Below are 15,856 nucleotides of genomic sequence, written 5' to 3'. Positions count from 1 at the left end.
ATACAAGATTATTGAAACAAATAAAGTTAGACCTGGAAAAATGGAAGAATTTAAAATTGTCTCTATTAGGAAGGATAGCTACAATTAAAATTAATATATTGCCTAAGATTTTATTTTTGTTTCAGACAATTCCAATAAAACTTGGAGAATTTTTTTTAAAGAGTTGAATTCTTTAGTTTTGAAGTTTGTATGGCAAGGAAAAAAAGCTACAATAAAGAGGAAAACTCTGCAAGATGCTAAAGAAAATGGAGGTTTTGGTTTACCTGAGTGGGCTTTGTACTATCAAGCATCTGTATTGACATGGGTGAAAGAATGAATAATGCTTAGGAATAAAAGGTTGTTATGCTTGGAGGGAACCTGCTGCTTGTGCAGCTGGGTTGAGAAATTAGCTGCTGGTGATGCTGGGCAGAGGCTGCTCCTGCCCAGGGTTGGCGCCCATGAAAGAAGGACACAGAGATCTCTCGGGGTGAGGGCTCCGCTGCTCCTGGGATGAACTCACAACCACGAGGAGCAGTGGACCTTGTTTATTTATAGTAAAAGCAACCAATCATATTTTATTATTGTTCAAATAAACCAATCATGATTACACACGTGTTCTTCTAAACTATCCTGAAAGGACATTGGTGTTAATGGTAGATTCAAATACAGTAAGGACCAATCATCTGCAGGAGGCATCAGAATTTGCCTTATATGGAATAGCCAATGGTGTGAAAGAATTCTGTGATTATGCCCTTATATGGCTGTAGCCAATGACATCTCTCCTAGGTTTCTTTGTTTACTAGGTTTCTTTGTTTACTAGGTTTCTTTGTTTACTTCCTTATACATGGTTCACTGAAAACTTTCCATGGTAGAAAAGTACTAGCCAGCTTCATGTATAGGAACAGAGATCATGGTTATTCCAACATCTCCTCCGTTTTTGCTTTAAATGCAGAATCTGTATGTTCCGCTTCAAAGTTGAGGAGGGATGGGTTCTTTAGAGACGTACCCTCAGGAGAGTCAAGAGGCGAACGAGCCCAAAAGGCATTTTTATTTTCCTTTATAGGAGACAAAGGAGTCTCTAGTTCAAATTGAGCATTAGGCTCTTCTGGATCCTCCTGGGGAAGGGATTGATACTTACTGTGCCATAAGGAATTAATTTGTTTAACAGCTCTCTGTTCAGCTATCAAAGAAATACTGTTAGTAATACTTATGATAAAAATAGGCAAGACACAAGGTAAAATAATGCATCCTAATGCAATCATACCAATTAAAGCTACAATAGCTTGTAAACCAGGTAGTTTGGGAAACCAGGAGCCAAATAATTCCTGAAAGTTGAAACCATTCCAAGTTTGGACAGGAACATGAGCTACAGAGTTCACATTGTCCCTCAGTCTGAGTATTAGTGGCGACATGGATGATGATGGTAGACTCGTTGTTAACAACAGGTTGTTCCTTCTGGGTCCATGCGATGGGGCAAAAACTGTGAAAAGAGTCATTTTTGACTGGAAGCAATGTCAAAGGTGTAAAGAACGGGATGGGATAGCTGGTGAAGTGGAGGCACAATGAAATACTGCAGGCTGAGTAGGCGACAAAACTTGACGTCTGGGGTAAGCTTTCAGATGGAATTGTGTTTTAGTGGCATCAGTCAGTGGTGTTAGAACAAAGCTGAAAAAAGTCACAAACCATGCTGTCATCTTTAATGGGTTCTGCAGTTGTGTTTGTGGAGGCATGATACGGACGAACGTGGCGACCTGGGATCCACAGCACTTTGTCTGGCAGCTGGACTGCAGCGTAGCCTCTGCCCCAGGTGACAAGGTCAGCAGGACCTCTCCACGTCAGGTCTGGCAATTGTCGGTACCAAACCTTTGGCTTAGGGAGATCTGAAGAAGAAGAAGAAGAAGAAAAATGCCGCTCTGCAGCTGTGGTTAAAGGATGGCCAGTTAAGTTTGAAAAGTTCAGAGTGTAGAGGCAAAGGTTAAGAGTTTCTTGCACTGCTGGGAGGTTGGGGTTTCGTTTTCCCCCGTTCTGATTTTTATAACGATCTAATGCATGTTTCAAGGTTTGGTTAGCCCTTTCCACCAAGGCTTGGCCTTGGCTATTATATGGAATTCCGAATTTGTGTGTTATTTGCCAATGATGGCAAAATTCTGCCATGGCTTGACTGCTATAGGCAGGGCCATTATCTGTTTTGAGTTCTTTTGGACATCCCAGCACTGCAAAGGTCCGAATACAATGATTAATTACATGTTTAGTGGCTTCACCCCTTAGGGGGGTGGCCATGATGAATCCTGAGAAGGTGTCAATTGAAACATGCAAATACTTCCATGGGGCAAATGGTGCATATGGTGTGACATCCATTTGCCAAATTTGGCAAGGCTCCAATCCCCTTGGATTAACACCCATAGGGATTGCAGTGGCTTGTTTGCTGCATGTTGGACATTGCTGGCGAATTGCAATTGCTTCTGCAGCGGTGATGCCAAACTGCCTCTGCAAAGCTTTGGAATTTTGATGGAAATATGAATGACTTTCCCAGGGGGTGAGGGGTTGCAAAGAACAGGCTGAAGGTCCGGAGGCAGCCTGATCTGCAACGTTGTTTCCTTCTTGCAAAAAACCTGGGAAAGGCTGGTGACTGCGGATGTGAGCAACAAAAATAGGATGTGGGCGTGAGAAGAGCAACTCTTGCAGCGTGGAAAAAAGTTGCAATAACTCTGGTTGAATAGAGGGTGACAAGTAGGATCCAAAAATTACAGTGATAGTGTGATAGACATAAAGACTATCCACAATTAGGTTCAAAGGGCGAGCTGAAAAAAGTTGACAGGCCAAAATTGAAGCAGCCAGTTCGGCTTTCTGTGCAGACTTCTGGGGGGGTGGTTAATTCTGTTTTCCAAGAACCATTTTCCAACCAGGCACAAGCACCTCCTCCCTTACTACCATCTGCAAAAACCGTAACAGCATTTCTGAGAGGACTGGGGGAGAGAGGTGAATGCCATCTGATTGGAATAGTTCAGACTAATCGCAAACGATAATCTGGAGGTGGATGGCAAGAGACATTCCCATACCAATCCGCCAAGGAATATTGAAGGTCACTGGAGTGCTGGAATAATTGTTCCCAGATCTGCAGTGACATTGGAATGAAAAGAGTGTGAATCTCTTGGCCTGCAAGGGCTTTCGTCCTGTGCCGAATTTTAAAGATGATTTGTGCCAATTGAGCTTCTTTTGTGAGAATGGAAACCTTTGGAGTGTGAGACAAATGAATCCATTCAATGATTTTCAGTTTGTCAGTATGTTGAACAATTGCAGCTGTGAAAAGTGATTTAGTGTTTAAAATAATAGCAGCAAAAGGAACATCTGGGATGCTGTGGTCCACCCAGACCTTTTGTAGGGCATTACTCACCAGTTGCAAGGATTCAAGATGAGACGATGTGAGTACAATTCTGTCTGCAGGATGTTTGGCAGAGGACAAGGCATGAAACAAGGGAGACAAATCAGCAGTAGACAAGGACAAATAAGGCCTGGCCCAGTTTATTGTGCCCAGATACTGTTGAAGTTGCACCAAGGTTGGTTCTGGAGGCAAATGTAATGCTGGGATGTGTGGATGAGCAGCTGTGCTCAACAATTTGTGGCCCAGATAGGAAAATGGCGACATCTGCTGGATCTTTTGAGGACTGATAAAAAAGCCAAACTGATTTAAAATCCTAGTTAAAAAATCAAAAGTGGCCATAACAGTTCCCTTGGGGCCTGGTGCTGCAATTAAAATATCATCCATATAATGATAAACCAAAAAATGTGGATGCTTATCACGATATGGTTGCAACACCTTTGCCACATACCATTGACACATGGTGGGGCTGTTAAGCATGCCTTGAGGTAAAACCTTCCATTGGTATCTTTGGGCAGGTTCAGAGTTATTGAGAACAGGCAAAGTAAAAGCAAACAGTTGTCTATCTTCCTCACATAAAGGAATGGAAAAGAAAGCATCTTTCAAGTCAATGATCATGAGGTCGTAATTTTGAGGAATCAAATTCGGATTTGGCAGGCCAAGTTGTAGCGCCCCCATCGGTTTAATTATGGAATTTATCGCACAGAGGTTGTGCAAGAATCTCCATTTACCAGATTTCTTTTTAATGACAAAGACAGGCGTATTGTAAGGACTGTTGGATGGCTCAATATGAGCACTTTCCAGTTGCTCCTTAACTAATTGCTTTAAAGCGTGTAATTTTTCTAAGGTGAGGGGCCATTGGTTTATCCAAACAGGAGTATCAGTTGTCAATTGGAGCTTTAAAGGTGAAATAGACATAGTGAATCTATTCAAGTGTCAATTTAGCTTGGAACTGTTGCATCAAATCATGACCCCACAGATTTGTGTGAATAGGCAATATGACAGGTTGAAAGTAAGCGACTGAAGAAACAAAGGAAGAAGTTACCGGAAGCCACCTCTTGCTGTGCACGGAGTGTTGAGTTCCCCCTACTCCTCTGACAGCAGGGGCGCTCTCAGTCTCCCAGCCCTGTGGCCATTCCGAAGATCGGATGACACTTACATCCGCCCCTGTATCCAATAAACCAGAAAAACTCCGGTCATTGATAGTAAACGTCATCATGGGGCGGCCATCTTGGACTGGCTGCTCAACTGCAAGCACATCCGTGACCTCAGAGGAGGGCGGAGCCGTGGCTGGGACCAATAAAATGGCTGATGCCACAAGGTCCCCTTTGTGAAAAATCGTGGGTGAGTTTCCGGTAACCGCCATAGCAAAAGAGGAAAAGTCACAAGAGTCTCGCAAAAATGGGGAAGCTAGAATTCCCCTAGCAATAAGATTGCGCACTGGAAAAACCAGGAGTGGGCCTTTAGGAGGTAAAGGGCATTTAGGATCGGGTTCAGTAGGCAGAAAATAGACTAGGCCAGGAACATTAATTTCAACCTCTTCTGAGGCGACTATGCGAATAGGGGGAGAATGAAAAACAGAATCAGGGAAAAGTTCAAAGGGGTTAGAAGTGTTAAGAGGAAAAGAAATGTCAGCCTTTGGTGTCGGGCTGGCTGACTGCCCCTCCTCTAGTTTCCCTGCTGGCCCAATGGAACCCCTTTTTGCAGCGGGGGCACACCGTTTTTGGTTTAGCCAATTGATTGCCAAATTTGGAGGCACCTCCACAGGGGGCTCTACATTGAGATTTGAAATGATCTGGCTTGCCACAGTTAAAGCAATTTCCGCCCAGGCGGGACCCCTTTTGGAATTCCCCCTGGGTAGAAAAGCCAGTGACCATGGCTGATGCCAGTGCTTCCATGGAGTAGGCGGTGGTGCCGACGATGCAGCATTGCTCCAACATTTCCGCCACAGTAACTCCAGGCTTGTTTGCGATAGCCTGAAGTACTTTCTGACAATCTTTGTTTGCATTTTCAAAAGCTAATTTGAGCAGAATTTCATTTTGGGCCTGAACATTGTCAATTTGTCTTTCTATAGCAGTCGTCAAATGACTGATGAAGTCTTGATAACTTTCGTTTGGTCCTTGCTGGATCTTAGAAAATGTCTGGGTGGGTGTTCTGCCAGACTCATCAACTTTCCTGAGCGCAGCCATAGCAGCTTGTGCAATTAAAGGAAAGCCAGCTTGGTCCATTTGAAGTTGATTGTTCAAATTTAGGAATTGGCCTGCCCCCAATAGTTGTTCTTTGGTTACGTTTTGGGGAAGACCTCTCCCTTCTAAAATTTGGATTTGTTTGGCATACTCCGCTGACCAAACAACGTTTTGAGCTGGGGTTAAAATCATATCAAACAGCATGCGATAATCAGCGATGGTCATATGAGTGCCAAGGTAATTCAAACCTGTGATCAGGCCGATAGTGTATTTAGAATGAAGGCCATATTGAGTCACAGCAGCTTTAATGTCCTTAATAGTTTTTGGAGTCAGAGGAGTATAAACAAGTTGTGCGGGTGGAGGTGGGGGGGGGCAGCAGCAGCTGCCCCCCCAGCAGCAGCAGCGGGAGCTGCAGCAGCCGGAGGCACGAGCTACAAGCATAGAGTGAACAAAAGGTGCCCCTTGAGTGGGGCGGGGAGGCGGAGGAGGGAGATCTGAAGGAGGATGGGGGAAGGGAGGAGGGGGGGAAGGGAGGAGGAGGTTTAGAAATGGCAACAAACAGTTTAGAAATGACAACAAACTCAGAGGCTTTTGGAGCAGAAGCAGAAGGAAGTTTTTCCGGAGAGAGATCTGGAGAAGGAGGAGGAGGGGAGGGGGGAGGAGGGGGTTTAGAAATGGCAACAAACTCAGAGGCTTTTGGAGCAGAGGCTGAAGGAAGTTTTTCCGGAGGGAGATTTGAGGAAGGAGGAGGAGGGAGAGGGGGAGGAGGAGGTTTAGGGATATTGATGGCAACAAACTCTGAGGTTTTTTCCTCTTGGTCGGGGGCAGAGGGAGGGACAGGCACAGCAGGGGAAGGAGAAGAGGCAGAAGGAAGATTCTCTGGAGGCAGAGCAGAGGGAGGGACAGGCACAGCAATAGGAGGAAGTTTCTCTGATTTTTCATAGGGTGGGGGCGGCACGGAGAAGGCCAATGTTTCGCCCGTCCCTCCTATCTGGTTAAAACATGCATAGTGGAGAGTTAAACATTCCATTATGATCCTCCACAAGTTTAAAATTTTTACTGGAGCCCTAGGGGTCTCATGAAAATATTATCCTAATTTGGTCCATGTAGCCAATTTGAGTGATCCCTTTTCAGGATATTTTGGGCATTGTTCCCACACGTAAGAAAGAAGCCGAATTAAGTCTCTCTTTTTAACCGGGGGAGGTTGTTTGCCTGTTTTAAAAGCAGCCAATTTCCTGCCATTATCAATTAATTCCCTCAACTCCTGCAGATGCGCTGTCTGCTGTTGAGAGAATTTTCCACCCATACTCACGAAAAGTCCTGCGTCTAGCGACGGACGAGGATGCGTCGCGGCCACCGTCGGGCGAATGAGAATGGATGGCTGAAGACGTATTCCGCAGAATCACGTCGGGGTCACCAGTTGCTGGGAACCTGCTGCTTGTGCAGCCGGGTTGAGAAATTAGCTGCTGGTGATGCTGGGCAGAGGCTGCTCCTGCCCAGGGTTGGCGCCCATGAAAGAAGGACACAGAGATCTCTCGGGGTGAGGGCTCCACTGCTCCTGGGATGAACTCACAACCACGAGGAGCAGTGGACCTTGTTTATTTATAGTAAAAGCAACCAATCATATTTTATTATTGTTCAAATAAACCAATCATGATTACACACGTGTTCTTCTAAACTATCCTGAAAGGACATTGGTGTTAATGGTAGATTCAAATACAGTAAGGACCAATCATCTGCAGGAGGCGTCAGAATTTGCCTTATATGGAATAGCCAATGGTGTGAAAGAATTCTGTGATTATGCCCTTATATGGCTGTAGCCAATGACATCTCTCCTAGGTTTCTTTGTTTACTAGGTTTCTTTGTTTACTAGGTTTCTTTGTTTACTTCCTTATACATGGTTCACTGAAAACTTTCCATGGTAGAAAAGTACTAGCCAGCTTCATGTATAGGAACAGAGATCATGGTTATTCCAACACTAGAGGTTTGGAGATAAAGGGTGAAACATATAAATTACAAGCATTTGCTGATGATTTGGTATTTATTTTGGAAGATCCCTTGGAGATGATTCCAAAATTGTGGGGGAAATTAGAACAATATGGTGAAGTAGTGGGATTAAAAATTAATAAGGAAAAAACTAAGATAATAGTTAAAAATGTTACGGATAAGCAAAAAAGTTGAATATCAGAAGTGACAGAGGTACAGATAGTGAAAAAGGTAAAATATTTGGGTATATATTTATCAGCTAAATGTTCAACATTAAAAGAAGATAACTATACAAGATTATTGAAACAAATAAAGTTAGACCTGGAAAAATGGAAGAATTTAAAATTGTCTCTATTAGGAAGGATAGCTACAATTAAAATTAATATATTGCCTAAGATTTTATTTTTGTTTCAGACAATTCCAATAAAACTTGGAGAATTTTTTTTAAAGAGTTGAATTTTTTAGTTTTGAAGTTTGTATAGCAAGGAAAAAAAGCTACAATAAAGAGGAAAACTCTGCAAGATGCTAAAGAAAATGGAGGTTTTGGTTTACCTGAGTGGGCTTTGTACTATCAAGCATCTGTATTGACATGGGTGAAAGAATGAATAATGCTTAGGAATAAAAGGTTGTTATGCTTGGAGGGACATGATTTACAGTTGGGATCGCACGCGTTTTTGTGGTATGGGAAAAACAAAATTCATGGATATTTTCAAAACCATTGTATTAGAAATGCTTTGATAACAGTATGGGAAAAAATTAAAATGAAAATATATGTAAAAATTCCAGGGTGGTTATCAACAATTGAAGCTTTTTCACATGTAAACTTGTTAGATTTTGAAAAAAAACTGGACGTATAGAGACATTTTAAATATCGATGGGACATTAAAATCGAAACAAGAACTGGAACATCAGGGTATCAACATGTCATGGTGGGTACGCTTACAAATACAAAACAGATATGAAAAAGATATGAAAATGTATGGATTTTATAAAGAACAAAATGTGTTTGATAAGATATTATTAACTTCTGATGAGAAATTAATTAAAAAACTGTATAATTTTTTGTTAACTTTAGAGATGGAAAGTGAACAAATTAAAGGGACAATGATAAGGTGGGCGGAAAACTTTGGTTATAACATAGAATTAGAAGAATGGCAAAAATTATAAATTGACAATGTCAACTGCATACAAAAAAAATTTGTATAAAATGTTTTATAGATGGCATTTACCTCCAGCTAGATTAGCAAAAATGTTTAAAAATGTATCAGGCAAATGTTGGAAATGTAAACATAACTTAGGTACATATTATCATATTTGGTGGACATGTGATAAAGTAAAGGCTTATTGGAAAAAAATACATGCTTGGCTAGAAAAAATATTAGAAGAACATGTAGCATTTAATCCCAATTTTTTTTATTAGGTATAGTACCAGAAAAGACTAACAAACAAAATTTATATTTGGTTTTACATATTGTAACTGCAGCAAGAATAAGTTATGCGCAATGCTGGAAAAATGAACAAGTACCGTCAGAAGAAGAGGTAATAAAGAAGATATTGGAATGCGCAGAGATGGACAGATTAACTATGAGATTAAAAGACAAAGAAGAAACAGAATACTATAAAAGCTGGAATTTATTTTATAAATGGTTGGAAGAGAGAACCAAAGAGTAGAATTTGTATATGTATCAGCGTGTTATGAACCCAGCTCGCATGTTGTTTGAAAAACTAACATATGTATGTAGAGAATAAAAAATAACAATAAAAAAATGAAGCATCCTGGTCTTCCATAATACCTCAGCAGTGCCACAGGCTGATAGCTTCCATGCCATGCCGCATTGAGGCAATAATTGCTGCAAAAGGGGTCCAAACCAAGTACTGAGTACATATGCATGCTTATACTTTTCAGAGGTCCAATATTGTTCTATGTACACTCCTTGTTTTATTGATTGCATGTAATATTCTAAGTTTCTGAGATTGTGGATTTGGGGTTTTCATGAGCTGTACGCCATAATCATCACAATTATGACAAATCACGGCTTGAACTATCTTGCTTTGCATGTAATGAGTCTATCTCATATATTAGTTTCCCCTTTTAAGTTGCATTACTGAAATAAATGAACTTTTGCACGATATTCTAATTTTTTGAGTTTCACCTGTAATTTTGTAACATTGGAATGCCTTATACTTTGTATAAGTAATACAATACTCTGTTACCTCAGGCATTCTGAGGTATTTCAGAACAATTTTTGCCTCTTGCTTTATGTCAATGATTAAAGGGGCAGATAAAATTAATACTGATACAGAAAAGAGCTGCAAGTGTATTTTCAAATAATAAAAAAAAAGTTTTCTCAATCCTAAGTAGTAACTCCTTCAGAGTTTGACATAGGCCTGCAAAATCTAATTCTAATTAAAGGGATGTGATTGCACTTAATTATTTCAACAGCAAAAACACAGTTGATGTTTACATGTTTATTTTATGGAACATCACAGAGATCATTTAGGGGGAGTTTAGTACACCAAATTCCAATTTCCATTTGTCAAGGAGTCCCCATTACCACTAAAAAGCAATTTGAGAGAGAACATTTTAATAGAAGCAAAGAACCTCAGCACTGCACGTTTGTTTCTAAATTCTTTTAAATAAATGTAGCTGACCCTCCTTCATCACTGAATGATATTTATTCTGTTCTGCTACTCTTTTTTTTGTAGTCCCCCCAAGAATTATGGGTAATCTGGTGCAGCCAGAAAACGTAAGTACTGTGGAGAAAAGTCCTGTCAACCTGATTTGTGAATCTTCAGGAATTCCCCATCCATCAATAATGTGGCTGAAGAATGGACAGCCAGTGTCTTCAAGTAACTCTGTAAGAATCCTATCAGGTAAGAAGGAGCATATTAAAGTGAAAAGATGTTATTTTTAATATTAAACATAGAAAATATTCTATAGTATGCCTGATAAAACAAGCACATGGAAAGGCTCTATTAAACTTGAACATATGGCTTATCCACCTAACTCAAGTTGAGATATATTTAGGATCTCATATGTGATATCAGATATAGTTAGTTAGGTAATTACTCTGCATATAAAATGTTACTCTCTTAAGCTATTCAGGCATGATGACTTTATTTTTTTCTCTGCAGAGAATTATTTTTTGTTGTTGAGAGCATTAGAATATGTTACTGAGAACTATTCAAATCTTAAATCATAGATTAACTTGGTTACCATTGTGTAAGTGATTATTTCTTAGTCATATCTCCATTCCATATTTCTCCAAATTATTGAGAGGCTGAAAGAAATACATTTTGAATAGTGGGCCCATCTTGCTGCTTTACTGCAAATTTTATTTAATTTTCAGTAATATAATACCAGTATATGTGGCATTGCCTCAATGACTTTGGCTGATTTTGGAAAAATGCTAAGTAGGATCAAGCTTGGTTAATACTACATCAGGGTTGTAGATTTGATTGGGGAGATTGAAAAACAAAACAATACAACAACAACAAGCCAGAATAAGGCAATAGCTAATCACTATGGTCCAGAAATCCACAAAATGCATAACCTGATCATCATAAGATCTGGAGTTAAAGGGAACCTATTTCATGCCTGGAGCATAAAGATAATACATTTGTACATTGCTAATATACACTCTTCCTCCCTAAATAGAAGTGACTAAGAAATCAAAGGCAAGCAGTCACAAATCATCTGAATGAACAGAGTTATTCCAGTGCCAGACCTAGAAATAGGCCTAAATGGAAATTATCCCAAACCAGAAAATAGTTTTCATTCAGAGGAACCATATTAGTCTGGTGCTACACATTTGGGCAGCAGGCTCAGAAAGAAAATATCAGTTATTGGTTTATGATTGTTATGATTTTGGCCCAATGGAAGTTTCTTGAGGGCTGGAAGCATTGCTTTTTCTTTAAGGAGTCTGGCCCCATGCCTTCTCTTAAGGTGATGATATCTTAAATCAGGGGTCTTCAAACTTGGCTCTTTTATGACTTGTGGACTTCAACTCCCAGAATTCCTCAGCCAGCATGCCTGGCTGAGGAATTCTGGGAGTTGAAGTCCACAAGTCATAAAAGGGCCAAGTTTGAAGACCCCTGTCTTAAATGCAATCGCCTTGCTTCATTTAATCAGTCATTTTAGATGCTTCCATGGATTGATTTATATCAAGTGCAGAATCAAAATCTCAAAACATAAAATAAAAGCCTATACTAGTACAAAAAGAATTTTCTTTTAAAACATGTAATTATCATAAATCTTTCAGATAAACAAAAACAAAAAAAAATACCTTCCTCCCCCAAATTCCCCAAAGTAGTGACATGAGCACTACTAAAAATAGAAGATAAAAAGGAAAAAAACCTGAGTAGATCTAATTTGTAGCATTCTCTACCATGTTAACATGTAATTTCTGCCCTTGCAAACCAACTTTGTTCCTACCATGTCCATATAAATTATTTACATAGCTCAGTTACTTTTTAAAAGATGGAAGGATGTCACAATGAACCACTGTAGCACGTTGTCCATGGGGTTGCGATGGGTCGGACACAACTTCGCAACTAATAACAACAACAACAAGCACTGAACCACTGTTAGTATTTTTTAAAATTTAACAAGGGATTTGGGAAATAAGTTATTTAACATATTGCCCATAATGATAATGAAGAAACATGCTTCCTCAGTAGCACGATTATAATAAGTTCCAATAGTAAACTCTTAGTAATATCTTAGCATTCATTTCTAACTTTCATACATATGTATTGTAGATATTGCTGAAAAGCATTGAGCTGAGGCATATGCTAGGAGTGTAGTGGGTTTTTCTAAAGCAAAATGATCACGGTCACTCAGACAACTGTATATTCCACAGAAGATTGAGCTTTCAGCAGGCTGCCAGTTATTTTGAACTTTATTTTGTTCTGGTTCTATATTAACAACTCAAAACTGAGAATTAGGTTTTATTATAATATGCAGCTTTATGGCTCTTGTGTTTAGGTGGCAGGATGTTACGTCTGATGCAGGTGAAAATGGGAGATGCTGGTCGTTATATCTGTATAGTAAATAACATTGCAGGAGAAGACAGGAAAAACTTTGAACTTTCAGTTTTAGGTGAGTATGTCAAATCTATTTTTAAAAGGCCAAAGTATCAGATTTTTCTTCCTGGTTCACTCTATAGTCCCTGTGTTTAGAAACTGAAGAGATGAATGAAAAAATTATGTAACTAATGGGTAACTTTGTGAATTGGATAATATAAGTTGGCAGTTGTTCCAATATAAAACAGAAGGATACTTTATGTGCCTTAGAAAATGATAATATCAAAAAACAGGAGAACGTAGTTCTTTTTCCTCTGCAAATTCTTCAAATTTTAATAACTGTTCTTTAAAACAAAAACAAAACCCTAGTGCACAACACATCTTATTTGCTAGTATAATGGACATAATATTGTAATTCTACTGCATCTTGCACCATCCAAGTATGTAAGGACAAATCTGGAAAATAGAGAAATTTAGTTTCCATAAAAGCAGCCATGTTACTCTTGCAGGGAAAAAAAGAAAAAGAATTAGCCTTACAGCATCTTAGATCAACTAAGAATATATAGGTGCCTTGGTATAAATAGTTACTTTTGTGACTTTTTCAAAAGAAGAAGCAACACTATTCATTCTAGGAACCAAGACAACAAGGGAAAGCATACATAAATTATGCTCCTTTGTTTCATCTGAAACTATCTGAAAAAGTCTTATCTGACTTCAGGTTCAATATTTTAAATAAATGTGCTCCAGATTTCACATACCCATGACATTTCTCACATGCCTACCACAACACAACATCCATACAAATATATAGTAAAGACATAGCTCCTGAAAATGGAACAGCATATTTTGTGATGACTAATGCAAATAAAGATATAATCCTTTTGTATCGCTGTATTCTTACATAATTCTTTTCTTTCTTTGTTTGTTTTGATAATGTAAAAGTACCTCCAAGCATTGTAGGAGAAAATAAACTGGAAGATGTAAAAGTAAAAGAAATGCATGGCATTATGTTGACATGTGAAGTCACAGGTAAGCTTCTGGTGATTCTTGATTAGAGTTGGTTCGTGTAAAGTCGCATGCTTCACATAGAGACGGACACAGAGATGGGGTGAAGATGAGTTTATTCTGAACAGAACGAACTGGGGAAACAGGGAAGCCTGGCGTCTATTTGTACCTGCCTAGGTGGATGGCATCCAATCAGTTCAAACCTGGGCTTCCTGCCAGTGCAGGTGACAATGGGTGTAGATCCTGGCTTCCCACCAGGATGACCATGCCTGGGGCTGTCAACAGCTTAAGTCATTAGGCTTATCCTGAGTGAGCAGTCATCGCCTGGAGCTGTCCAGCCCCTCTGCTGATCTGCACCATCAGCCTCCTGCTGTGCTGTCCTTTGTGTATGCTGGGAGGCATACACTGCACCCCTTCCCCCATAGTGAGGATGATCCTCTGTCGTTCCTTCTTAACTATATACAGCTTATTTACAATTTTTACATTTAACCCTCCAGATTCCTCCTCCCCCCAGGCTTAAGAGCGAACATAATCACTGAGGTAGCTGGGGGCTCTGTGTGTCCTGTTTGATCTTTTCAGGCTTGGCTCTGTAGTGGTTTGGTTCTGCTTCCTGTTCCTTGGTCTGGTTGTGTTGGTCTGATTTGTGTGTGTGCATGTGTTTCAGTGTTGGCTCTTTGTGACCTGCTGCCCTCAGGCTCTTGCCTACTTTCCCTGTCAGCTCCCTGCCAGGCAGATGGATGTCCCAAAACCCTTCCTGCTGTTCTTCTGGGTGACTGTGACTGTGGCTGTGTGTGTGTTTGTGTTTGCTCTGCCTCCTCCCTTGCTGTTTCCATTGATTCTCCACCCGTCCTCTCAGGGGCTCTCTTCCTTAGTTGATCTAAGTGTCTCCTCCACAGGAGTCCCCCCTCCACCCTTACTCTGTAGGAGAGGGGGCCTGTCCGTTCCACCACTTCATCTGGCACCCATGGATGGCCTGTGCTGTAATTTCTGGCCCAGATCTGCTCCCCTATGTTGAAATTGGTTTTGAGGGTTGGGGGTTCTGTGTCTGCTGATACCCTGTCTGGGTGGAGTCTGTCTAACGTAGTTATGAGGTGTCTGCCCCACCTGAGCTCCGCTGGGCTCTTTCCTGTGGCTGTGCAGGGTGTTGCGTGTTGATGGAGGAGGAATGTGGCCAGTCTCTGTTTCCAGTCCCCTTGTACTATTCGTTTGAGTGCATCCTTGGTAGTCCGCACGAACCTCTCTGCCAACCCGTTACTGGCAGGGTGAAAGGGCACTGAAGTGGCATGCCTAATCCCCAAGGTCCTCAGGAACACTTGGAAATCCGAGGAGGTAAATTGCGCTCCGTTATCAGATACTACTACATCTGGTAGCCCATGTGTGGCAAACACTCCCCTTAGTGCCTGTATTGTGCCCGCTGATGTCATGTTGGACACAGGTACCACCTCTAACCACTTGGAGTAACTATCCACGATGACTAAGAAGGTGTGTCCCTGAAATGGCCCCGCATAATCTATATGGACCCTGGACCAGGGGGTGTGAGTTTGTTCCCACTTGTGGACTAGAGCGTGTGCCTGCTCTGGGCGAGACCTTTGGCATGTGTAACATCCTGCTACCAACCCCTCTATCTCTTTATCCAACCCAGGCCACCACAGGTAACTCCTGGCCAGAGCCTTCATCCTTACCACTCCCGGGTGACCCTCGTGAAGGGACTGAAGGACTTTCTCCCTAAGTTTTGTGGGGATGATGACCCTGCTCCCCCACAGCAGGCAGCCTTTATGGGTTGAGAGCTCGTGCTGCCGCGTAAAAAATGCTGTGAACTCAGGTCCCGGTGACTTGTCCTGCCACCCGCTGCTAACCCAGGACTGAATTCTGCTAAGAATCTTATCCCTGGGAGTTTCGGCTGCTATGTCGCTAGCGTCTAATGGGCACTCAGACAGCTCCTGTATTGCTAATATCTGATTAGCAGGAGCGGGATCTGGTCCAGCCTTCCTTAGGGGAAGTCTGCTGAGTCCATCGGCGTGTCCCATTTCCTTTCCTGGTCTATGGATTAGCTTACAGGAGTATGCTGAAAGAAAAATGGACCAACGGAGCATCCTTGGTGAAAGGATCTGTGGCATTTGCTTCTCTGTGGTGAATAATCCCAGCAGGGGCTTGTGATCCGTGTAAATGAGGAACTCCCTCCCGTACAGGTAGTCGTGTAACTTTTTTACCCCCGCGACCACTGCCAGAGCCTCCTTATCTATCTGCGCGTAGTTTCTCTCTGCCGCTGACTGGGTCTGGGAATAGTATGCTATGG

The 15,856-nt window shown here is 41.2% G+C and overlaps 1 protein-coding gene across 1 annotated transcript in view; it reads left to right on the top strand.

The window, feature by feature from the left end:
- HMCN1 (hemicentin 1) overlaps nucleotides 1–15,856 on the top strand; it is a gene marked incomplete at its 3' end in the record, with an annotated part of 484,864 nt that overhangs the window by 360,953 nt on the left and 108,055 nt on the right. Inside the window, 3 exon segments of the mRNA XM_081325521.1 lie at nucleotides 10,237–10,404; nucleotides 12,518–12,631; nucleotides 13,498–13,584. Of these exon segments, the coding sequence (XP_081181647.1) occupies nucleotides 10,237–10,404; nucleotides 12,518–12,631; nucleotides 13,498–13,584 (369 nt within the window).

This window comes from Vipera berus, assembly GCF_964194415.1.
Source record: "Vipera berus genome assembly, chromosome: 3".
In the NCBI taxonomy this organism is placed as follows: domain Eukaryota; kingdom Metazoa; phylum Chordata; class Lepidosauria; order Squamata; family Viperidae; genus Vipera; species Vipera berus.
This window is presented reverse-complemented; position numbering and strand designations above follow the sequence as displayed.